Source organism: Typopeltis vanoorti, chromosome 2, assembly GCF_054136105.1.
Source record: "Typopeltis vanoorti isolate ZY-2024b chromosome 2, IOZ_Tvanoo_1.0, whole genome shotgun sequence".
In the NCBI taxonomy this organism is placed as follows: domain Eukaryota; kingdom Metazoa; phylum Arthropoda; class Arachnida; order Uropygi; family Thelyphonidae; genus Typopeltis; species Typopeltis vanoorti.
Window position 1 is genome coordinate 179,197,510 of NC_143550.1, and position 27,004 is coordinate 179,224,513.

Sequence of the window (27,004 nt, forward strand, 5' to 3'; positions counted from 1 at the left end):
TAACATTTAAGGGTTTTTAATATCAATATATATATATAAAGTAAAACGATACCTTGAGGGACTAAACTTTTTTTTCTCGCTAGTAGGTATTTAAGTTATATTCCTGGAGACCTGGTTGCACTGACTGGGCAGTATCATATTCCTCCAATTTATACCAGCTACAAACACACGATTCATTACATGGCACGATGCCCCTTTCCCATGAGGGTGTCCACTGACTTCTTTCCAAGAGTACTGCCTTCCTTCTTCAATAGTATTCTTTTTCTACAGATATATGTGTTCATGAAGCTGGTTTAACTGTTTTCAGGGACAAAAAAAACTCATGTTTTCAGGAGGAAAAAATCCTTAACCTCCATATCAGACTGGCTAACTCATTGAAAAGACCGGATAAAGGTTCTTCATATAACAGATGAGATTCAAACCAAGGTTTTCCAACCAAAGGTCTCTGTCAAAACCAAATGAGCTACTGAGACTCATATATAACATAACTTGTTTAAAATAAAAAAGTTGTTGACCTAAAAGCACAAAAAAATAAAAATAAAAAAATAGTGGAACACCATACATTATGTGTAGCTCACAGATTATTATTATTCTTATTATTAAAAGACTCATCTAGGAAGTCATCTTATTATACACACAGCTCATCATACTGCACCTTAAACATACTCAAATTATCTGCAGACACCACACTATCAGGCAAGGCATTCCATTCATTCACACCTCTGCATGTAAAAAAAACCCTGCTTCTCACTCCCCTGCTCACACCCTCTTTATACAGTTACCAGGGATGACCTTTGGTTCTCCCCTGATCTCCCACTGTTTTCTGTAGAACCTCTCCAATATTGATCCTATAACAACCCCTTACTAACTTGTAGGTCTCTATCATATCTCCCCTCTTCCTCCTATCCACTAGACTCTGTAAATTGCATCTTCTCAATCTGTGCTCATATCTGACATTCCAGAGGTCAGAAACTACCTCAGTTCAGTTGCTTCTGGACCCTTTCCAACATCTCTTCATCCTTTTGAAAACCAGGTGACCAAATCTGGGCACAGCAGTCCATGTGTAGCCTAATCAAAGTCTTATACAATGGAACAAGAATCTCCCTACTTCTACAAGTTAGTGTCCACCGCATCATTCCCAGAAGTCTTTGTGTTGTCTTTACAATTTTTGTAATGTGTCCCCTAAATTTCAGATCCTTATCTACTATCATCCCAAGATCTCTTATTTCCTTCGCCTCCGACAATATATCCCCACCAAGCATAAATTCTACTTCTCACCTTTGTTTCCCAAATTTTAAAACTTCACATTTTGCAACATTGAACTCACATCCCCATTCCTGTGCCCAATCACTGAATTTATTCAAGTCTTCTTGTAAGGCCACAACATCTCTACTCCTCATAGTCAGTCCCAACTTTGCATCATCTGCAAACACCTAAATATCTCCATCCAAATCTTCACCAATATCATGAACATACAATTACTTAAATTAAGGGGATATTAAATCCCGCATAGTTTTAAAACCGAATAAGAAACTCAAAGATCGGAATCAGAGAGTTTCTTAAGCTTATTAGCTCTTTATACTTAAATGAACATACAAGTTAAACAGACCCCTGAGGTACATCACTAGTGACTTTCCTTTTCTGGGATATTAAGGTTAGCAGCTGTTCAAGGAGTAAAGTAATGTCTTGAGCAAAAGAGAAATCCTAGTTTGTTTTTTTTAAGCTGAGGATACAATGGTTGTGATGTGTTTATGCCAGGAGAGGCTTGATGTCAGGGTAATTACAAGAAGAGAAATCTCAAATTCTCTGGAAATTTGAGTATTGTCAAAAATAATACTGGGAAAAAATGATTCTTTTTCTTATGAGAAATAAAACAAAATCTGGGCTTTATTAGCATTGAAATTGACAAGGCAATCTGAACCCCAATGGAGGATGGCTTGGACATCAGAATTGAGGGCGGTGATGGTTGATGTTCTGTAGGTTGAGGTGAGTTGTGAAGAGTAAAGTTTATCAAACGAAAGGGAGGAGTGCAATGTGCTGTCATCTGCAAAACTGTGGATTGGAATGGAGATCAACTGAAGTAGGTCATTGATATAGAGAAGGAAGAGGGTTGGTGAGAGGACAGAATCTTATGGAACCCTGGCATTAGTTGAATGGTGAAAGGATATAGAACCATCCATTATCTCATGCAGCATGTATCCAGACAGAAAGCTAGCAATCCAGCTATGGGCACTGGTCTTCATAATTGTTTGCCAATCTGCCTTATTCATTGTCAAGTCCTCCAGTTGTTCACTCTCAGAGCCTTAATACGTGGGTGGTCTGCAGATCAGTAAGATCTGCAAAATACCCCTCTAGAGCTGCAATCATCTCTTGATTCGAAGAAAAATGCTGATCAGCAGGGAAGAGTTTTAGTTTTTGGGAAGAGAGAGAAGTCAGAGGGAGCTAAATCTGGGAAATAGGGTGGATGTTCCAACAATTCATAGTACAGATCCCTTAATTTTCCCATTGCCAAAACACCTTGTGGGCAGGTGCGTTGTCCTGATGAAAGATGATTTCTTTCTTCTGCAAACCAGGTCTTTTCTCACAAATTTTTTCATCTAGTCTGGTTAAGAGATCGGAATAATATTCCCTGGTTATTGTTTTACCCTTTTCAAGATAATTAATAAACAAAATGCCCTTAGCATCCCAAAATACCAATGACATGACCCTGTCTTCTTTGGCACTGAACAACTGGCTTCTGTCCAGTGTTTTGACTGCTGTTTGAATTTTGGTGTGTAATGGTGAATCCAAGTCTCATCCATACTAATAAATCGACACACAAAATCAGTTTTATTCTTGTTAAAATGCTCCAAGCACTGTTCAGAGATATTCATGCGAGTGCATTTTTGATCTGCACGGCACCCATCTTGCGCAAAGCTTTTTCATTTGAAATTCTTCATGCAAAATGTATCCTACACGTTCTTTTGAAATGCCTATTGTCTCAGCAATTTCATGCACTTTGACTCGCTGGTCGTTGTCCAATACCATATCGTGCATGATTAATCATTTCTGATGTTGTTACACTTTTTGGACGTTCACATGGATCATCTTCAAGGCAGTGTTTAAACTCGGCAGCCGATTTCTTAATTGTTGAAAACGAAGGAATAGAATGCCCATAAACTTTTATGAACTTCGAATGAATTTCTTTTGGCATTAAACCTTCTTTTACAAAGAATTTTATAACTGCAAGATACTCAATTTTATCCATTTCAAGGGATACAGACAACACTTTGGCTTCCGACAGCTGTATATAAAAAACTACTTGATAGAATGACTTGCAATTTCACATCGATGCTTATGACAGATGTACCAACTGAGGAAAAAAAAATCTTGCCGATAGTGTTGCCATTTATGGTTGAGGCTGAGAACTTTTCAGACCACCCACGTATATTAGATAATGCCGCCTTTCCATTTCAGTCTTCGAATATTCCTTTTTTCCTTCTGTTCTGTTTGTTCATTTATGTATAACATACCCAGTTCAAACTAATCTATTGATTTCAATGTACTTTTGCTGGTTTAGTTGTCCAAGTGAATGGCATATCTACTCTTTAACCAACAAGGCATGTAAAAGTAGGTTTCTGTGGTTAAGCAGTTCTGTAGGTAGTTTTCGGTATTGAGACCACATATTAATATAAAGAGTTTATAAAAATATAAACAGTTAAAAAAACAAACAAGTTTTGTGCGTCGTAAAAATTACATATATTATATAACTAGCTATATAATATATTCTATATATATATAGTATATATTATATTTTATAATATATAGATATTATATAGCTATATAATATATTTCATCTAGCCATATAATTATATAGATAGATGAAAATTACAACATTTTATAATCCTAATACATCAGCCCTTCCCCCCCCCCCCAATGAAAAATAAATATTTGACATAATAAGATAACTGAACTGAGTTTTATTGGTCAGAATTTGATATAACTAGTAACCGACTAGTTTCACCATGTTAACTAGTGGCTTCACCTGGGTTTTGATGCACATACACATATAAACTTAAGACAACAAGCTCTGATTATGAACCAATACATAACTGAAAAAATACCAAATGTATAGGAACCATTCACAATATAAATATGTGAAGGGTGGATGTTAGCACATGGTCAGTCATTGTTCAGCAGGTGCACCCTATAGTTAGCCATGAAATTAAACTCTGATATTGAGCAATTGTATAAGTGATTTCCAAATGTCACATAGGATCATCTCTTGGTTTGTGTTTAGAGTACCTTGTGAGCAGATTACCACTGTAGCTTCTTTTATGTTGCAAGAGCTGTAGTCATCTTCTATGTATGGCACAGAACTCCTATCTCATTCAATGTTGTGGTGAGTGTTGGAAAAATGGAATGCCAATCCTTTAAGGAGCACACTGGAGACATCAACAACAACAGAGAGGACAGTTCAGGATTAGCATTCCATTTTGGTTAATATTGAATTTTTGTCAGAATAAAATGAGAGTGAACCTTCCTCATCAAAAAATTCAAACTCACCTGAAAGGATGGCCATTTTCTCCTGCAATAACGGCACCATATCTCCTGCTTTAAAACCATCAAACCTCCACTGACCTATAACAAATATCAATTAAAACTTAATTAAAAAAAACTACCTATTTCCACTTTAAAATATCATAAGCCTTTACTTTTTCAGAATATTTTACTAGAATTTCATTTAAACAATTATAGTCCTGTAGTAAACAGAAAATGGAGAAAAAGAAAATAAGTCTAAATTTTTAAAACATTTCAATTGATAAAACAGAAACATAAAATTCGTGCTATATTAATAGCTAGTTTGCATTTCAAGAGTGATGACATATTTTTGGAAAGGTCAGGACTAAGTCACTTTACTGAGTGAAATGGTAAAATGATTTCTCCTGAGAGTCAGGAGAAATCGGTTTGTGAATGGATAATGATTTCATTATGATCATCATTCTAAGGTACAGTCCCTGTCACCAAGGAGAGTTCCCTCTTCCAGGACATCCTATTTCTGACTTTCCTCTTTAGTAGTTCATAACCTCTTCTGATTAATCTAAACACTTCCTCTAAGAATGCATATTTCAGCCATCCTCTTATTCTTTTCACTGGTATCTATCTTCCCTTCTAATATGTTTATAATCCATTTTTTATATCTCCATATGTGTTCAAGAAATTTCATCTTTCTTTTTATGATTATCATCTTCAATATTCATTTCTCTTTTATTTCACATGACTTTTTCATTGGTTTTCTTTTCTGCTCTCCAACAGCATGTCGCACAACATATTCTTATATAAAAATATGACCAAAGAATGCTTTTATAAATCTTTTCTGTATGTCTTTACATATCTTACTTAAAATGAATGATCTCTTTTTCTTTAATACTTCTTTTGCCATAGCAAGTCTTCTTAATATTTCCAACTTACATCTTGTCTTCTTCAATAGTTACTCCAAGATGTATGAAACAGCTTTACTTGTTTGATATTTTTACCACAAATCATTATTCTGTGATTGGACACAAGAATCTTATTTGGTTCCCTTGAATCTTCCACCATTATTTCAGTTTTTTCTGCATTTATCTAAATGGATTTGGTGTTAGGAATCTTGAGAAAGTGTTGTACAGTGAGAGTTCGGAAGTACAAAGTCAGTGAAACTAGAATGTTTGGGGAGAAAGGGGATGCAGATGAGTGTGGGTTCAGACAGCCTAGAAGTTAGTAAGTAAAAGAGTGATCACATGATGCAAAATGTAGCACCCCACGTTAACTTTAGTTGGCTAAGTAACACAAAGTGTAAGGAAGGTTGTGGGATGAAGGGGGTATTGCAGTTCATGTACACTAATGTCAGAAGATTCGAAATAACATTGAGAAGTTTTTGGCATTGGTTAGCACAATTTGGCCAAACGTTATAGGCATTAAGGAGATGTTGTTGACTGAGGGTGATATGGTCATAGAATAGAATTTAAGGGATAAAGTGTCATCAGACAGGACAGAAGGAACAGGATGGGAGGGAGAGCGAAGGTTTTGCTAATGACAGCAGAGAAATTAAAGCCAAAAAAATAGTATATCAGGACAGGGAATTAGAGGGCAGTTCATTTGAGGCTATCTGGTGTAAGATAGAGGCCAACAGGACCTAAATATGCAATTGGCTGCTACTAGCTATAATCCAGGGTATACAGAAAAATGTAAATGAGATGCACTCACAAATTAGCATGATGAGTAGAGGGCAAGTAATTATTATAGACGATTTCAACTATGGGGACACAGACTGGGAGGAATGGTCACAGGAAAGGAAATAGAATTTATACAGCTAATGAGAGATAATTACCTGATTCAATAAATAATGGAGGGAACACAAGGTTCAAGAGTGCTGGAACTGATACTGCATCCGAGAAGTTAACACTAACCAATCTAGCTAAGCAGCCTCTGCTTGAAGAAAGTGATCATGTAGTCATGACCTGGGAGATTATCAGACATGCAGAATTTTCTATTAAGAAGGGATATACATGGAATTATAAAGCAGGTGATTATGACAAGCTGAGAAGACAGCTTTCAGCAGAGCAATGACATTAGAATTTGGAAGGGTAAAGATGTTATTGGTGAAGGGAGGTAAGTGGTCAAGGGATGTTTGAAGAAAGCAATATCTGAATATATACCTAGAGTCAGAAGGATAAATCAGGTAGGAGTTAGATGGATGAGCAGCTTCGTTAAGCAGGAATTGCACATAAAGAAAAGATTGCGTAAGGATTCTAAATAAACAGGTAATCAGCATGCCCATGAGCAGTATAAAGCACAAGCAAGAATGGCATGCTGATTACCTGTTTATTTAGAATCCTTACGCAATCTTTTCTTTATGTGCAATAAGGAAGGCCCAAGCTAATTATTAGAAAAAGCTAGCTGATAAGGCCAAAAGAAACCATAAGGAGTTATTTTCTGTGGCAAGTAAAAGGAGGAATGACTATATAAGGATGGCTTAAATAAAAGTGCTGATGGTGGGGATGTAACAGAAGAAAACTAAATAGTTGAATTACTGAGTAATAATTTTGCAAGGGTGCACCATCTATGTGGTGACATTGCAGTGCTAAATGTGACACTGATTAATAGGAGAATAGAGGCTGAAGAAATGGAGGTGCTTAAAATATTGCAGAACCTCAATACGAGCACAGTCATAGGATTAGGTGACATATTGGCCTGTGCATTACGAGAATGTGCAAAGAAATAATCAGTTCCTTTGACCAAACTGTTTCAATTAAGTTTCAGTACTGGAAAAGTGCCAATGCAATGGAATAGAAAGAGGACAAAATAGTCCTATTGCATAAAGGAGAGTCTGAGACAGAAGCAGAAAATTGCAGGCCAATCAGCATCTCAGGAAGAATGGCAAATGGGTTGATTAAAATATTGGAGAAATTGGTGAAAGGCAGAATTCAAGACTGGGTGGATAGGAATATGATACTCTATAAGGAAAAACTTGGTTTTGAAGGGTAAGTCTTGCATTAGTAATTTGCTTACTTTTTCGACTCAACTGACAATGGAATTGGATAAGGGAAATGGCTAATCATACTGCTAGATTTTGCAATAAATTGGATCAAATGGGGATGGATATGAACTTGGTAATTTGGATTAGAGGGTGGTGGATGGACAGATATCAAAGAGTTGTTTATGGAGGAGTCGAGTCCAGGAGAAGTATTGTATCACAGAGCTCAGTGCTTGATCCTTTGTTGTTTAATTTGTATATCAATGATATAGGAAACTATATGACAGGAAATATTCAGAAATAAAGGTGATGCAGAGATCCTGCAGGAAGACTTAAACAGACTAGCAGTATGGACAAAGGTAAATGGCTGTCCGTTTAACATGGCAAAGTGTAAGGTGATGCACTTTGGGAAGAGATCACAAATTATGTACTATATTGATGTAACTGAACTGCAGGAAACTGATGAAGCCAGGGACTTGAATATGATTATGGAAATGGAATTGAAGTTTAGAGGGCATATTGCAAAGATAACCAAAACAGCATATCAGATTACATGGTTGTTGAAGAAGACTCTAACAAGTAGGGATAGAGTCCACAGTTGGACTACTGCACATAGATCTGGACTCCCAGATTCCATGGTTATGAATAAATTGTGGAGAGGACCAGAGGAGAGTGACAAAGATGGTGGCAGGTCTGTAGAATGCTCCTTATGAGAATATCCTATGTGGAACAAAGTGTCCGGACACCCTATTCCACAACAAAAATGGAACATTGCAATAGATCATTTGTGCCAGAATTCTTGTAAAACTACTGTATAAGCTCATCAGACATCACATAGTGCTGTATATTGTCTACTCGTGAGACATGGCTACAAATGTTGAGCTTGGTAACTTTAAACGAGACGTTATTATAGGATGCCATATCAGCAACCTATCCATGCGTGCAATTGCAGAAAAATTGCAACACCCATGGCCAACTGTTCAAGACATTATCAGTAAATAGAAAGATGAGGGACTTACAACTACCAAGAAACATTCAGGAAGGCTAAGTAAATTGACAGAAAGAGACAAGAGAGTTCTGAAATGATCATCTATGAGTGCCATCATTCCTGTGTACATATCATCACCAAAGAATTGAAGGAGTCAACAGGGGTGATTGTGTGTGCACAAAGACCTTTCATAAGGAATTGCACAGTTAAATTTCCATGGTCGAGCTGCTGCATATAAGCTGTTAATAATTTGTACAAATGAGGGTAAGCAACCTGCTTGGTGCAAAGAACATCATTGATGGACCCTAGCCCAGTGGAAATGAGTGGTATAGAGCGATGAATCATGCTACACTGTTTTTAAATCCAATGGTTGTTACTGGGTGTGGCATATGCCAGGTGAATGGTCTGCCAGCATGTACCATCCCAACTGTTAAATCTGATGGTGGCAGTATCATGGTCTGGGGATGTTTCTCATGATATGGACTTGGACCATTGGTGGTTGTGGATGGAAACATGAATTACCAGGATATTCTAGACAACACAACACTGCCTACACTTTACCAGTTTTACAGAGAGGCAAAATGTAGTGAATGTCCAACTTCTATGTCTGAACTGACTACTGCTTTGCAGGAGGAATGGAAAAATATACCTGCAACCGGTTACAGCATCTCATTGAAAGTGTACAATGTAATTCTGGGCAAAGGTGAGCCAACTCGTTGATTTTGCAATAAATGCAATATTGTCTAGACAGCACAGGTGTCTACACCATTTTTGACATAAGGTAGATTGAGAGTCTGTAGGCTTCAAACAATAGAAGCATTTAAGTTATTAAAGGGGTTTTATAGGATTGACACTGAAGACATTTTTCAATACACAGCAAGAAGGGAGAGAACAAGGAGTACCAGTGAAATTGTGCAAAAGTGTGGTTAGCAAAAGGTGTTAGGACTGGGTTTTTTTGCTTTGAGGGTGGTGAATGGGTGGAATGTGTTCCCAGAAGTGGTTATCGGTGCTTCATCCGTGAATGAGTTTAAGAGAAGTATGATAGGTATTGTGTGAATAAATGGATCTCCCACAATGAGCTTTCCAACTCCATGGAGATACCTGTATAATAATAATAATAATATTTTAAGTCCATAATAAAATAAAACATAATCCATCCTAAATAATATCTGTTTTCAATCCAGTTCCATTCTCAGCTAATACAGCAATGAATATCAAATATCTGTTGGAAGTTTTCCCACTTGGTTCTACTATAAATTAAAGATACCAAGAAATTATATACTTGGTTTAATCCTTTATCCAAGTGTAAGCAAACAAAGTTTGCAGCTGAAATATAATCAGGACTGGGGCAACTTGTATATAGACGCTAATGACTTCACATCACTTGCCTTAGTATCCCATAGCACATATCCTTACAGGTATGTATAATGCTATGCATTATGGAAAGGGTCACTACCCAGACCAGTTTCGACCTTTATTGAGGTTAAAAAGTAAAGGGTTACTCATCATAGGCCTAGAGTAGTTAGTATAGGAGTGCAACAGAGCCTGATAGTATTAAGAGAAAGAAAGACAGATAGATAGCATGAGAGACAGAGAAAAGGCCTCAGCTCTTTTATATCATCATATAGCCAAAAGCTAACAGTTTTCCTTTTTTCACCAATCTCATACAGATGAACAACCAAAAGACCAATTGAAACTAAAGTGCAAAGATGACTGATACCAGGTGGTCAGTCCCCATCTGGGTTAACTGCCTCGAGTTGGCCTTCTCTGCCTGGGATTGCTCTCCAGTCATCCTTGCAATTGACTATAAAACCACACTGAATTAAGAGGATGAAACTATTTAAAAAAACTCTCATGACAAGAATAGACAGAATTTTATCTCCCCCTGGTGAATATCGAAGTTTTGTCAGTGGAAGCCAGACCCAGCAGTTATACTAAAGTTGAAGTAATGCTGAAGTAATATTTTCATATACGAGTAGCCAAAAGGTGTTACACCTTATTATTAAAATACTCTGGATTATAAATAGTTGTTGGAAATTTTCCCACTTGGCTATACTAAAATTAAAGATACCAAGAAATTATATATACTTGGTTTAATCCCTTATCCAAGTGCAAGCAAGCAAAGTTTGCACCTGAAATATAATCAAGACTGGGGCAACTCGTATACAGAAACTAATGACTTCATATCACTTGCCTTAATATCCCATAATGCAAAGCAGATATCCTTACAGGTATGTATAATGCTATGCATTATGGGAAGGGTCAATGCTATTACCATAGATTATCATATTCCTATCCACCCACTAGTCACTAGGTGGAAGTCAAGTATTAAATCTACCAACCTTTTCAATACTCGACTTCCACCTAGTGACTGGTCTATAATTTTCTATATCTTTTATATAGAAAATTATATACCCATATCTTAAGCTATCCTCTATGCACCTATGACCTCTTCTACATTCTCTTAACATATCTACACATACTGTACTCATCTAATCTTATTGCTGAACTGATATCAAGCTTATCCAAATATTCTGACCTTTTTGTTTAATTTACACATCTATTCCTTGGTAGGAATAGATGTTACATCACTAGAAAAATAGGACTGCTTTTCGTTTAGACCAGTTTGTTTTTGTTTGATAACACCGTAAATTTACTGAGACCACATACTATTTGTTAGCTGCAAACATGTAAACAGAATTAAAATATTCCTAAACAACAAAGCATTTTCCATTCCAAGCCTATTCAATTCGTTGGAAGTTAGTACAATTAAGGTATGCTAAAAGAAAATAAAACATATGTTGCCCACACACACAAAGCATCAAACGAAATTATGTGAAGCGACTGAACCAATAATAAGTGTTTAAAAAAATTCTCCTGGTTGGAATTAAATGTTTCTATTTCTCGACATTAAAACAAATTGTCAACACAGCTTTGTTAGTACACAGAACAAAGCATTATGTTAAAAGCGGTAGGCGACTGACCTTCGTCGATTTCAAACGGTTTCCATAACAACCGGCAAACTGCCATGGAGCCTAATCCGAAAACAGCAGCTTGTATACACGTGCCAAGGCTGATGACAATGTCAAACTGCGAAATGATGTTGATCGCACGGCTTCCTGCTGTTTCCTCTGTTGTAAAGTAACAGTCAATACGTATTGCTTAAATAAATCGCACGGTGCGCTGATGCACCCCCCCCCCACACGTTTTAACAACAGTATGGCATTTACCCTTAGAACTACCAATGTATACTTCGAAGTAACTATTAGTCCAATTATTGACTTACTTAAGTTTGAGAGGCAAAACGCTGTTTTCCTAATCACGATTTTATAAAAATGTCACTCACTATGTCATTTACAATCATTTTAAACACTTTTTTTTTCCTAATTTCAATTTTGTAAATATATCATTCAACCTATAATTTTTGATTTTCTAACAGTGCAATCTCTGCTATATATTTATTTGTACAAACGTTAAACAGAATTTCTATTCATATTTTGAAACATAATATTTACTAAATTTCTACACTTTTTTATTGGATATTCAGAGTAATTTGGAATGGAATTTCCAACAAAACTTGTCAGTTAAGGAATAAAAAGAAATGAGAAATTTTTGTTGTGAATAATTGGAGAAGAGTTTGATGAGATACCTGGACCACTTATGCATGCATTCGTAAAGCGAATATAGCAATTAATGAATGACAGATAAAAGAACAAAAAATGTAATGAACTGGAGACGCATTTAGCAAAGAAGAGTAGAAGTAGAAGCAAAGTAGAAGTCCTCCCCGAATGGCATATCGGAAGTGGGCTGGAGTCCACTACTGCTTTTTGTTAGATTTCTCTATAATCACTATGAATACAAAATACTAATGACTAAAATCCACCACAGTTTCTTAACTAACTTTCCTAAAAAGTGTTTGTTAGGAAACTGTTTCTGTTTATAAATGTTCCGGAACAGTACGAATGCAATTTCCTGATATATTTCATCACACTACTTCACATTGTTGCAGACTGATTCAATACTCCTTTTTATATTCTACTTTCTATTATAAATAATCGTCATGTTAACGATACTGGGGAAGGGAGGGAAGAATACAACAGCATTCACTTTTTACCGAAAAATATTTATATACGAAAGATCCACCAAAATGAAGAATAAAAACGAATGATATTTCCAAAAAGAAATAGGTCATTATTTAATGATATGTTGGAGTACAAGGCGACTGGGCGTATAAGACGTCCCCCAAAATCTCTTTTAAATGCATATTTTGTGCTATACAGTATAAGACAACAAAAGTTTCCACTTCTTACAGATTACTTTTGCTTTAATATAATATAGGCATAGCCAGTGCCGTAACTAGGCAGGCGCAACGGGTGCAGAGGCTCCAGGACGAAGGGAGCCCTGAATAAAAATAATCAGTATTATATTTCCATTTTCAAATTTTAAATTTTGCCGTGAAGGCCGATTCCGTAACGTTTTTGGTTAAAGCTGAAAATTAAATGCCCAATAAGAAACAACTAAAAACGTTGGAGCCATATGTGAATAGGGAAATGCCACAAGAACAGAATTCATGTTCTGTGGCATTTCTGTTTAATGTACCTGTACCTCTCCTAAAGGTAGGCTTTAGGAGAGGTAGAGGAACTAAGAGACCAAATAGCAAACATCAGATGGATTATAGAAAGAACAAGAGAATTTCAGAAGTATTCATTTGTTTTATTGATTATAAGAAAGGTCGGAAAACTTCAGTGCCAACTCAAACTATGATTATGAGTCGAAGAGAAAATGATATAAGGGCTAGGGCGTACCCCTTAAGCGACGCGCAGCCACATCGCCCTACAGCTGTGAGAAGTGGACGAGGGCTACCGCATCAAGGGCGAGTGCGGTTAAAGAAGCGAGCCCAGCAGGTGGAGAGGATGTTGCGAGTGGGAACACTGAATGTTGGAAGCATGACTGGAAGGGGAAGAGAGGTGGCAGACATGATGAGGAAGAGGAAGGTGGACATTTTATGTGTGCAGGAGACAAGGTGGAAAGGGGAAAAGACAAAGGAACTGGGAGATGGATATAAATTGTTCTACTCTGGAGCGAATAACGAGGGAAGAAATGGTGTAGGAATTGTGGTGTGTGGCAGAATGAAGGGTGAAGTACTGGACGTGGGTAGAAGGAACGACAGGATCATGCGAATGAAATTGGGTCTTGGAGAAGAGCGGGTGGTCGTATTATGTGTATATGCCCCGCAAGTTGGTTGTACAGCAGAGGAAAAAGATGAGTTCTGGAACGTGTTAGATGAAGAAATGAGGGAATTGGAAGAAAATGAGATGGTGATTGTCGGAGGAGACTTGAACGGGCACATAGGAAGACAGAATAGAGACTGTGAAAGGGTGCATGATGGCCACGGAGTGGGAATGATGAACCAGGAAGGAGAGAGGGTTGTGGACTTTGCAGTAGCGTTTGATCTGGCAATTGTGAACTCGTTTTTCTTCAAGAGGGAAGAACATTTGATAACATTTAGAAGTGGTAACAACAGCTCACAAATTGACTACATTTTGACTAGAAGAAAACATCTTAAGGTTGTGACAAATTGTAAAGTAATTCCAACAGATCAAGTAGCACAACAACACCGACTGCTGTGCGCAGACTTTAAAATAAGATCGAAGATAAGAACTTCTGGTTGCCATGGGATGAAGACAATTAAGTGGTTTCGTTTAAAAGAGGAGAGGTATGAGACTGAGCAGAAGTAAGACAGAGTATGTGTTGCGCGGTGGGCGGTGGCCAGGAGACAGATCTGGAGCTGGAAGGAAATGTCATCAGGAAGGTGAGAGACTGTAGATACTTAGGTTCAACAGTGGAAGAAGATGGAGGAGCTGAGAAGGAAGTGGGATGCAGGATACAAGCGGGTTGGAGGAACTGGAGGGAGATGGCTGGAGTGTTATGCGATAAGAGGGTGCCGATCAATCTGAAAGGCAAAATTTATAGGACAGTAGTGAGGCCAGCTATGACATATGCTATAGAAACTGTGGCCCTGAGGAAAAATAACATCAGCAGGATGGAAGTAGCAGAGATGAGAATGCTTAGGTGGATGTGCGGTGTGACCAGAAAGGATCATCTGAGAAATGACTATGTCAGGGGAACAGTGAAAGTTACGAACTTAGGAACGAAAATACAGGAGGCAAGGTTCAGATGGTTTGGTCATGTGATGAGGAGGGAGGACGAATATGTGGGAAGAAGGGTCATGCAGATGGATGTGCAAGGAAGGCGGAAGCGTGGGCGGCCAAAGAAGAGATGGAGGGAGCTGGTAGAAGAGGACTTGAAGATGAAGAACTTGGATGTGGTGACAGCCCAAGACAGGAAGGTGTGGAGGAGACTCATAACAAACAGTGACCCCACTTAAGTGGGAGAAGCTGTAGAAGAAGAAGAAAGCTTTTGATTGTGTGGGTCACAACAGAGTGTCGATGGCAATGAGATCAATGGGAATATCGAGCAGACAAAAGTTGTGGAATAATCACGCATAGAGTGATCGGAGCTGTAGTCTGTATTATTTAAATGAATTATTTAAAGTGCAAATATATGGCGTTTTGGATATTTTGGATATTCTACTGTCTAAAAGAGATTGGCGTTATGAACAAATGAGAACTGTATAACATCCCCCCCCCCCCTTTGGCTCGTTTTTAGAATCGATGAGCGTTGCTGATTTACAAAAATTGGCTGCAGATTTGGCTATTAAGTACAATAAAGATTTAATTACGTATAAGTTCAGTTGTGAGATTCAAAGCTTTAAGCTGAATTTCAAAGCTGAAATTCAAAATTTGAAGCTTCGAAACTTATAACCGCAACTCCGCTTGATATCCTAAAGGCACTTCATGATTTTGGATTAATTAAATCATATCCAAATATCAGTATTGCTCTTCGAATATTTCTCACTTTTCCCGTTTCCGCTGTGAGAGGAGTTTTAGCCAGTTAAAATTAAGAACTATCTAAGATCTACCATCGAACAAGAGACATTATCCAATCTTTCCATATTTTCAACAGAATATAATATTGCTAAATATATTAATTATGGTGTGATTAAAATAATTTTAATTTATAAATATACTGCATATTTATTATGTACACAAAGTTTATTTATAAACAAAATTTCTCTTTCCATCTTATTTGTTTATTTTTTTCCAGAAAAAAAAAATGCACAGGGTCCATGAAAAGCTAGTTACAGCACTGGGAATAGCAACCAACCCAGGTATTTTCTTTACTGTAATTTATGAACGATGTCTTCCGCATGACGAAACGATCGGTAAAATTGTTATTTATACCAGGCCTCGGTTTCGTATATTGTAATTCATGTGATCATGCCACTAAGGAGTCGTTAGGATTTCAACGAAAATGCTACATGTTTACCTTACTGAATACATTTATTAAATACAAATATTTATATACGAAATATATTAATATGATAAAATATCAGTACATTAACATGGAAAAATCTCAGTGGACCGTAGTACATGCATCTAACAACATAACTACAACAGTATATTATATTATACTCCTGCAGTAATATAATATATTATATTACTGCAGAAGTAGATTTTTTCCATCACTGAATTCAAAGGCTCGAATTTTATATCCAGAATATATATCAACTCCTAGTTTCAGCATTTTTGTTTTTAACTTCAACTATCGTCTTATACGTCGGCATACAGTAGCGTTCCGATCAACCAGCAATCAGCGAGGAGAGCCTTTACTTTTTGATAACATCCAAAAAGAAAAGGCTTTTTAAATTAAAACGGGGGGGGGGGGGAAATTCCATATTCCTACAAAATGACAATGGGTTCCAGATGTAAAGCAGCTATGAAAACGCATCCGACAAAAAAAAAAAAAAAAAAAAAGGGGGGGGGGGAGTGAAACGAGACGCAGTAGTTTAAGTCACTTTTCGTCTCGCAGGGTGGCACACTTCAAGGGTCCCATGTGGGTCAACGGGACGAGACATTTCCGCTACAACCACGTGACTCATCCACGGTACACAGATAAATCTATAAATAACCTCAAATTTGTCCCAACTTCGCGCCAAAGCACGTTTCTTTCATGAGAGATGAGGGATCGCGTGATGAGGAAAACATAGCTCAAGGCTGTTTTCTATTACGAAAATGACATGCACCGTACAGCACAAGCTCAACCGCAACTTATTATTCACAAGCTGTGACAGAGGATAAAGTGTGGTCGCAACTACCGAGAACAAATTACTAATTGTAGTATACGTATGAAACGAATTATTTTCTAGAAGACAAAAGACAGAGTTACTTACGTCACCATAACATTTATATAAAAACTACCAGGCTTTTCAATAAAAAAATAAGCTTACAAATGAAATAATTAGTTTTAAAAGCACGTTTTACAAATTATACGAGTGGTGTGCTAGCCCTCTATAGAGCATACCGGACAGCGTCTCCACTGCCCAATCTACAGGGCTGTGAACTGGAACTGCAGTGTATAGATTGTCTCTTCAAGTCGCTAATTATTTTTGATTGTCCAGTGACGCTAAAACTTTGTTCACTGGAGAAAACGTAGGAAAGAAGAAAAAAACTTTGATCTCTAAAGCGGAATCCCGATTTATCTAATTCTTAGTCAACTCATGCTAATGTGAGATAGGATTCACACATTTGTCCTTACGCCATCGTATAGATATAGACGATGGCGTAAGGACAAATTATGACGAATTGGACTGAGGAACCTTTATCAGAAACCTAGTTTACCTAGTTCAACCGACATTAGCCAATGCACTGGCAGAGTCCTTCCTAGATACCCTTAGCCCACCTCAAGACTAAGGCACTGTGGGTTTACAAAACCTTTCATGGATGAGATTCACATAAAAATACGAGAATCTAACTTAATACAGTTTTATTTCAATAATTTTATGAAGATATATATTGTACTTCAAATTTGCATTCCAGAATTAACACCCGGCCTAACATACCATCTATACAAGCGGATAAACTTCTCTGACATTTATCGGACAGCATGGAAGCTAGTCTATATAAAACCTGACCCAAAAAAGGAGATGAAACTCTGATATCAAATTATCAGTTAATTATCCTGCTGCTATTTCATTTCACTTCTTCACCACCCGGAGGTCCACCAATTAATCAGTCATCATCAATATGGATTCCGCTACCCTGGCTTTGAACAAAAGGTCGGCAGACCAAGCTACCATCTTGTAGCCTTCCTTCTGTCCTTTATGATGGGCTCGACTCTCCAGTCATTCGCTACGATTCATGGCAGATGGTTTCCTCTCTTCAGCTTTCCCAACCCATGCTGGATACCCTTTGGATATGTACGTTAATTGCTCCTATGCATTAATGATCTTCTCTCCCTCTAAACTCAATTCTATCCACAGCTTCGATGATAACCTCGCATTCTATTTCTGTACTTAATTCAACAAACCTTACAATGTTTAAATGATTCAAATAATTCCACTTCAGAGTCCTCCAATGTGGACTTCAATGCTAAAAAAACTCACACTTTTCCCTCATAAAAAAAAAAAAAAAAAAAAAAATCTCACTTGACTCTCCCGACCTTTCATAACATCAAGATCAGATTTCTCTTTTTAGGCTCACATTTCTAGCCTTTTCTGGCAGAAGACAAGCACATCGCATCCATGACTTCCTCATCCTCCAAAAGAGTATCTTTTGGATACTCTTTTCAGATATAGCCGTTCAAGATATATCTGAACTGCTTGCTTTCACTATAGATTTCACTGTCCTCACGTTTTGGATGGCGCATAAACAAACTTTAAAAATGCGTGTTGTCCGAAGAGATAATCCCGCTAAGTTAAAAAAAAAAAAAAGACGGCTTTTGGAGAAACTTACTCCAATTATATTATTACAGAAGTCCTCCTAATGTGTTTTATACATATTTTTATGGGCGCTGTTTTGCTGTACTGGCTTTCATTATTCTGAACCTTTCTCTAAGCCTGTAAAATACACATGCAGCTGATTCCAAAAACTACAATATCCAGCTGTTCACGAAAGGGAGTGCTGCGCGTTAAACGATTACAATTTCTAAAATAATACTACATCAAACACTTATTCCGTTTTAAATTTAAGGCATATTTAGTTTTTGCGCTATGACGGTAGTGAATTCTTTAAATTAAATCGTCCATAACAATACTCTAAAATATTTTTAATGCAATTACTGCAAAGTGAAACAGTGTAGCTCGAATAATTTTTAACTATCTTTAACTGAGAAAAAAATATATTTTTTGAAACTTTCCAGTACTGCGAAATGAGCAAAGGTCAGAACGTACTCCAAGAGCTTTGTTCTGAAGATCACACATCGCTTCAACGCTCTTCCAGACTCCATTAAGGTTATTTCACTAATAAAATATTTCAAATGAAATTTTCCCCTCTTAAAATTTATTTTTTACAGATTGCTCGTGCACTTGATTTGAAGCATAAGTTAACATTTTGTTAAACGATGATCCAGATGTGGCATGTTTCCAATTTTCTGTGATTATATAAACGTTCCTTCCATTACGCGAGTCACTCTTGCTTAAAATTCCTTTCCTTCCAAACGACAATCCAGTTAATATAGCGTGAGAAAATGGCTTAATAAACGCGATTGGCAGAATCGGAAAGCAAATGTTTCTATTGAAATCATAATGATTATATAGGGAAAAGCATGACTGCTGATAACTGCTGAACACGATCACTAATCTAATATCAGTGTCTCGCCCATGTTGCTGCATTCGCTCTCACTTTTACGATCGTACGTCACGGGTAGAAAGCGTTAGCACGCCGAGATAAATGAGTGATACGCATACAAGTGTGATTAAAGACTAGTATAAGCGCTGCCCGTCAGCTGTTACGGCAAGTTTGCAGACACATCGGCATGCTCGCGTTGTAACACAGCTGCTCGAGATACGGAGAACTCGACAAAAACGATTCCGCCTAATACAAATCCATACGTATGGCAATGGCCTACTGGAAAACATGATGCTCTGAATTTAGAAAATCTCTTTTAAGGCGGTTTTTTTTTTTTTTACATATTTCCTTCCCACCCCGAAATATATATATATATATATATATATATATATATATATATATTTAATGAAAGCTATAAACGTTTCAATTATTCATGACGGCTGATTCTTCAGGTCACATACCGGACAAAAACCCGACACATGGAGGATTACGCAAATATGTCGAGTAAGGAGCTCAGGTGAGAAAACTAAAGATCTGACTGGTTTGTTAAAATTACAGTCAAGCAACCTAAGCATGTGAGGGCGGTACATTCTGTATGTTAATTCCGTGCGTTTCTGGCTGGTTTACTTCTTTTGTGGAGCGAAAGATGAGTCCGGGAGGCGAAACTACTGCCTCCGTACGAAATTGACTAACTCACCTTCAAGTGAAAAATCCTAGAAAATTTGAAAAGGGCTCGATGAAATTCGATTCCAGTCTTCCAACCTGAAGGACAAATTGTCGAGTCGCTCTTATGATGGTGCTACGAAGGCGCGAATCGTCTAAAGCTCTCCAGGAACCTGCTGAGAAATCTGGTTATGTGGGGCGGGGAGTGGCAGTCACAAGTTGCTGGTTAGATATTTTATTAGTTTTAAGTGCTCGGCTCATTCAGATAAGAAATATATTATTATTAACAGTGAACCTCAATGAAGTAAAAAAAAAAATCATCATGGAAGGCTCATGATAACCATAATACGATGCTTATCATGCCTGTCTACTGCAGCCATAAACCGGTGACGGGTGACGTTCATGTCCACAAACCAGGCAGTTACGGCAGCAGCCTTGTGACAAGGTGCACCGTCTTGCTGAAAGAGACAATGGCCAGTTCCGTAGAAACGCCACAAAGTAGAAAACATTGCATCGTCCAGAATGTTCAGACACCTCTCGGAGTTCAATGTTCGTGAAACCACAAACAGAGGTCCGAGGCCAAACCAGGGTAAGGAGGGTATTTATTCCCTACTCCACATAAAATGCCAGTCGCTGTTCAGGCCCGTTCTCCAACAGGCGTTGTCAAGGCATTCCTTAACGCCTCCATAGCGCAACTGGAAGAAGGGAACACTGCGCTCTTTGACTGGACACGACTAGAGGAATCTTTATGTGGACTTTTTTCAAATGAAAGTAAATGAGCCAATCCCATACGGGGGGGGGGGGGCAAGATTTTTTTTTCTTCCCGGGAAACTCGGGTACAGGCAAATTGGCCTTAGTACAAACTCAATTTACAAACAATAAATACCATTAGTAGCGGGAGATGGCACTGTGTGTTGAAGATTTAAAGTAGTGTAGGCGGTAGAGTTCCCTCCTGTGATGAGTCTTTGGATTCCTTGAAGGTGTCTTGTAATAATAATAATAAACTTACCTATTACTCAGAAGACTGTGTAGCTCAGTGGATGTGGCGTTTGCCAACCACGGCGCTTGGCCGCACGAAGGAAGATTTGGTTTCGAGTCTAGTCGGCGACTAGAGGAAATTTTTCTAAGCCTTTTTTCGACCGGTTCCCGAGTTAGTCGATCTCTGGCACGGGCAAGCAGGTTTTTCCTCCCGGAAACTCGGGTTTTTCGTCCTGTAAACTCAAGAAAATCGACCGTAGAACCCACATTATTTCAGACATTAAATATATTGTGTTAGGGTTAGGGACCACGAGATGGCGGCACATTTGAGCCGTCTCTCTTCACTGAGTACCGCTTAATTAGTGATAGCCTTGGGCCATCTATCTCTGATTGGTACCAGTGGAGATTGAACTGCCCACTCAGTCTCCAAAAGTTAGATAGGGCTAAATGGCCTCGCCTACTCCCCGTATACGGGAATAAAAAGGCGTTAGCTGATTTTTTTTCTGATTATTCAGATGGCGGTCGACCCTGAAGTCTCGCTGGGATGCAGCTTCTATCCTATGCTTCCTCCTCTCTCGCATTCTGAGCCCCACTTATCCCTAGTTAGCATAACTCGGGAATAAAGCTGATCTCTTGGCATCAGACTTCTCCTCTGATGTTTTACATGGCCAGGGAAAGAGAGAGAGGGGGGGGGACTGCCTCCTACGTTGCCGAAACCAGCTCACAGCATGTCTCCTCTGGTTCTCTCACCAAAGAAACATTACAGGAATCTTCGTCTTCTGGCCTAGATGGTGTCCCTTCAGCTGTGCTAGAAAGCTTATGCTCTGGTCGTTGTCCATCCTGTATCACCTATATAAGTTGTCATACTCATCTACTACATGGCAACATGGAGGTAAGCCTTTGTCTATTCTGTTTCTAAAAAAGAAGACAGTGGTCAGTAATAGGCTATCATCCCGTTGCTTTCACCTCAGTGCTCTCGAAAGTAATAGAGAAATCCTTCTTTTACACCTTTTCTCACAGAAATGGCAGCCACCCTTCCACTCCTGCCTTTAATCATGTAAAAACAAGAGAAGCTGCGTCAACATCCATACGCAGATCAGCTCAAACATTATCGCACAGACTACTCATGCACTTCCATGATTCCTGTATTCCCTGCAACAGCCTTCATCATACAGATTTCCCCAATGAATCGAGCTCTTTAAGAAACACGTTAACAAATTCCTTCTTTCTTTCTTCCTGATCAATTACTCGCACTGTTGTGTTTGCAGCTTACCTCACGATGTGACAGTACGAGAGATAGCTAAATGGTGTCGTTATAAAAACAATTTCATATAATTTTATATAACCGCGTATCATCGTCAGTAACACAAACAGCATATAGCAATACATATCACAGACTAACTTCACATATTTAGTTACTTCAGGCATAATTTTAACCAATACTGATTTAAAAAAAAAAAAAAGAAAGAAATTTTAGTAGACTCTCAATACTGAATGTCATCAAAATTCGTTCTACTATATCTAACGGATCTCTTATGGGCGTAGTGACGAACAGAGAGGTAATGGAGAGGAGTTATTTCACTACCTACGTGTACAAACCGGGTTTGACGGGATAATTAAGTTCTGGGTTGTCTGTTTCACTGATGAGAAAGTACATAAACAGAAAAATCAAAAACTAACCAATGCATATTTATCGACGTTGGCATCACACCTTCACAACCCATTAAAAACATTAACTGCTTTTAGTGGACTTATTTTTGAAAGTGAGTTTTCAGTTATTATTTTATGTACTCAAAGTAATGACTTAAAAGAAATATTGTTTAAACTGTGTTGTAATACACCAATGCTATTTGATAATTATTGGGGGTATGCAAACTGAAGTTTCAAAATACAAACAGATATTTGTGAATTTTTAAATCAATGCATTAACATTACATTTTCCTTTCAAAGAAGTGATATACCGGAGAATGGAAAGATGGGAACTTGATGCTATATACGGATACTTTGAGAAAGAAATGAGGACGAAGAAAAATAAAAATTCCTTGAATGATGTATCACCACAAAAAACTGTGGCATCAAATGATGATGATCATAAAAAATGCACACGGTAAAATTATAATACTTTAGGGATAAAAGAGTATTATGATTATTCACTATAGTGTGAATTGAAGGTAAATCTCGTGAGATATCCTATCGCGTAAGTTCGGGTTATTTCAGGTTGTATTTTAGCTAGTACAGGTTAACTACTACTGGAATTCATTTCGATGAGAAGCAACCGCTATTAGTTCTGGTTCATATTCTATTCGAAAGATGCAAAGGACGAACAGCCTGAAGTCTTTCACTATGAGCCATAAATGGAACTGATTTTCGTACGATGCAGGTTTCGTAAATATTCTGTAATAACGCTACTATGCTGGTGTGAATAAAGTTCGTTTGCACGATAAATATCTGCTTTCTAAATAATCGACGGGGTAATGCTTACCATTAACAAAAATGCCAAACTCCAAAAGTGATTCAAAATAAATAAATGAAAGACGAAAATTAATTAAAACCTCCGATAGTGGTAAAGAAAACTTTATATAACTCACAATGTTATACAAGTTGTTCGGGCGAATTCATTCAATTTTCGTCTGATTACACGTGCCGCTACCATGACTAGCCTCGAAATGAACATCGAAGTAAAAATAAGTTATTTTAGCACGGTATATGAGCACGCCACGTGAAGCAAAAACGAAGACAGTCTGCTAATGGATATGAACAGGCCAATTTGCCACGAATCCTAATTATTAGTCAAAAGCACTCATTTCGTTTTATGATATGCTGCTTCTACAGCACAAATTAAGAAATTTTACAAAAAAACATCTAGAGAAAAAAAATCAAACACTATGCTCATGCAGGTACTTGAACCGAATTTATGGCAAAGCAACATGATTGCGTGCCAAGATCCAATTAAAAAACTTACAATATTTATAGTTTACACAGATGAAAAATTTCTATTTTCTCTAGCATATTTTGTCAAGAGAAAGGTAAAATATATATATATATATATATATATGATATGTGTCCATAAAGCATCCTATCGGTATCACGTAAGTAAATAGCGTTCAGAAATGATTAAATCGTAAGTTAGTGAGTGACAAAAATCTCGTTTACATTAACAGATATTAAAAAAATAAAAAAAAAAATTGAAAACACAGATGATTATATATATATATATATATATATATATGATGGTCCTAAATTTAAGAAAATATGTAAAATTAAAAACAAATTAAAAAAAAGCGGCTCCTCAAAAAGGAGCCGCTCCTAGACACTGCCTTAGCTGCCCAGTGGATTACGACGGCAAGCAGGATTCATTAGGTTTTCTTAGCATTTGTTTAATTGGCATAATTTACTTTTTTTTTTCCGTAAACGTTTATTTTAAATTTTAACTATTATAATTCTTAAAAACACAGTTTTTTTTTCACTATTTTTTTATAATGACCCCACACATGCAAGGTCACAAGACCTATAACACAACAGTGCCATGTGTGGACAAGTGTTAAAAGAGAAAGAAGTAATCAATAAATGTTTCTTTAAAAGTTGAGGACTTCGTACATTGATGAAAAACAGTATGAAAGAGATTGTTCCAAAGAACAAAGGTGAATGAAAAGATGGAAGATTTTGAAAAGTTTCTTCAGTATGTTTGGACAGTGTGTTGACCAGTTGGCTGCGCTAGTTCTTATATGATTGAAAGAAAGTGAAGAAATGGTAGTGGTTACTTCATTGGACCGATTCATTTTTTATTATCATGAAAAATGAATCGGTCCAACCAAGTGAAAAGTTACGAAAACATTGTAGGGCGGAAAATACAGTCACTTCTCGATTTACATGGTACTGAAAAACACGTAAATCAAGAGTTAATCTTTAGTAAGAAGTGGGAGAAAATGGAGAATTGCATGCAATCCCTATTTTCCTTCTGGATAAACCAATCCAGAGGGCTGCATATATCGACAGAAGGTAGGCTTCAGCGATCGGATGTAGAAGAAAAGCAGTGGTGTCATTTGATCGTCTACGAAGTATTTTATTATCGACGACTGAAGAGAGAGAGGGGGGGGGGCAGGCACTTGAAAAATGAATACAACAGAATACAATGATCAACACACTTGCGAAGTAATCTATTTTACCTTCGTATTGAAGTTTTCAAAAGTATTTAGTCTCATTTGTCTCTTTAACTAAGATAAAAGTACACATCAAAAAAAGAATTATTATGTAAAAACGTTAATTCAATGGGATACTGAATATTAATGGTATTTCATTTTAATAACTGTTTCTAAATAACTTCACATATCTTTAAAAAAAAATAAATAAAATGCAAAGAACATACAAATTAAAAGAGTATCTTGCTGTTTCTTGGGAAAAACAGAGATAAACTGCTTACATTTATTAAAGCATTACGGAATTTCAAACAACAGAATGCATTGAGGCGTGAAAAGCACTTGAGAAGCCATTTAAGATCACTCGCCCCTTTCCCTAGGTTCACGTAAAATGGGACTGCAAAAGGATTCGAGTAAAATAATAATTTGCTTGACGTACGATAAAGAACGCTTTAACAAATGATAAGGAAAGCCGTGGGTTTAAAAATCCATTACCCGGTCTGGCGAGAGCAAAAGGATTAAATATTTCAAATGGATCAAAAAAGTATTTTACCGAGCTTATTTATTGATTGATAATCTTACCAGAGTTACTATCGCAAAAAAGCAGACTCCAGAGAGTGTGGGGGGGGAGGGGGGGTAATTTTGTTGTCTTGTTCTTGAATCTGTGGCGAATAAATATACAGATTAAAAAAAATAATAATAATAACTGGCTACCTCCACCCCCTTATGATGGTTAATAAAAAATACAAACAAACGGTTCTAGACGAATCGCAATGGCGAACACAAGGAAAAAGTGGAAAATCATAAGCATAACCTCCGCTACATTTTGTTTACACAGGATTCATGATCATTTCAAGTAAGAGTATATAGCAGTCCATTTTTGATGTTAAGATATTTTTCGGTATTAATATTTTGATTGTTGATTTTCTTTTTGTACTCAATTCCTGCTCATAAATAGACAAAACCGATCTGTACATGCAGGATCGTTGTGAAAAGGTTATGCCAACCCTAGAAAAGCACTATTTTGTACACTGTAAATGCAAGAAAATATGTAAAATTAACTTCCAGAAGAATTGGAAAAGTACCACGTGGAAATTAGCATTAGTAAGACAAAGTAGACAAAAAAAAAAAAAAAAAAAAAAAAAAAAAAACAGGTGAGATCTTACTAAATAATAAGTATAGGATGTTATTTTCAGACAATAATGATCAAGGAAAGGAAGGAGCAGTGGTAGCATTCAATACCAAACATGAAGATAAACTTCTTGATTGGAAGGTAGTTTCAAATAGAGTTATGTGGGCAAACTTCAAAATGGGGACATGGACAATGAGATTTATTTGTGCCTATGGTACTACAGAAGGTTCTTCCAAAGAAGAAGTGCGGAAATTTTTAGAGTCATTAGAACAGTCAGTTGACATAAGGAAAGTGGAGTTAATAAAGTGGCCCTTGTTGGAGATCTCAACAGTAGCGTAGGAAATGAATCCCACCAAGCATATAGGAACATTTGGGGAAAATTGGAGAAAAGGACAAAGCTAATAATAATAATAATGATAAGTAATTTATTGGACTTCTGCTCAGGACACGGCCTACTCATTACTAACTCCATGTTTCAACATAAAAATGTACATATGGAGAGAAGACACAAGAAACAACAAAGGCCTCATTAATGCCATGCCATTGTTGATAGTGATATCTTCGTGCTCGTTCAGCAAGAGTGTACAGAGGATTTTAAACTGGACGTGACCATTACTTAGTATTAAGCAGGATAAAAAAAATGGACATCACATCACTTTGAAAAGAACAGCATGTAAGAAAGTTTTATAAAGAATTAAAGTTGAGCAGCTTAAAAAAGATCGCAAAATGTTCTTGAGCTATTGAAGAAGCTCAAGAACATTATAGAGAAAAGAGTACTGTAAAAGGAATCAAAGATGATAAAGGTGACATGAAAAATGAAGATAAGAATATCCTAGACGTCTGGAGTAATTATTCTGACATTCCAGGAATATCAGAACCTATATGTAGAATTTTAAAAAAAGTACCAATTGATTCCCACTTATA

The 27,004-nt window shown here is 37.1% G+C and overlaps 1 protein-coding gene across 1 annotated transcript in view; it reads right to left on the minus strand.

Annotated features, from left to right (window-relative positions):
* The window catches only part of trio (trio Rho guanine nucleotide exchange factor), a 1,056,141-nt gene that overhangs the window by 984,409 nt on the left and 44,728 nt on the right, over window positions 1-27,004 (minus strand). Inside the window, exon 2 of the mRNA XM_090403001.1 lies at window positions 4,546-4,620. Within this exon, the coding sequence (XP_090259127.1) occupies window positions 4,546-4,620 (75 nt within the window). The remainder of the gene's footprint in view (window positions 1-4,545; window positions 4,621-27,004) is intronic.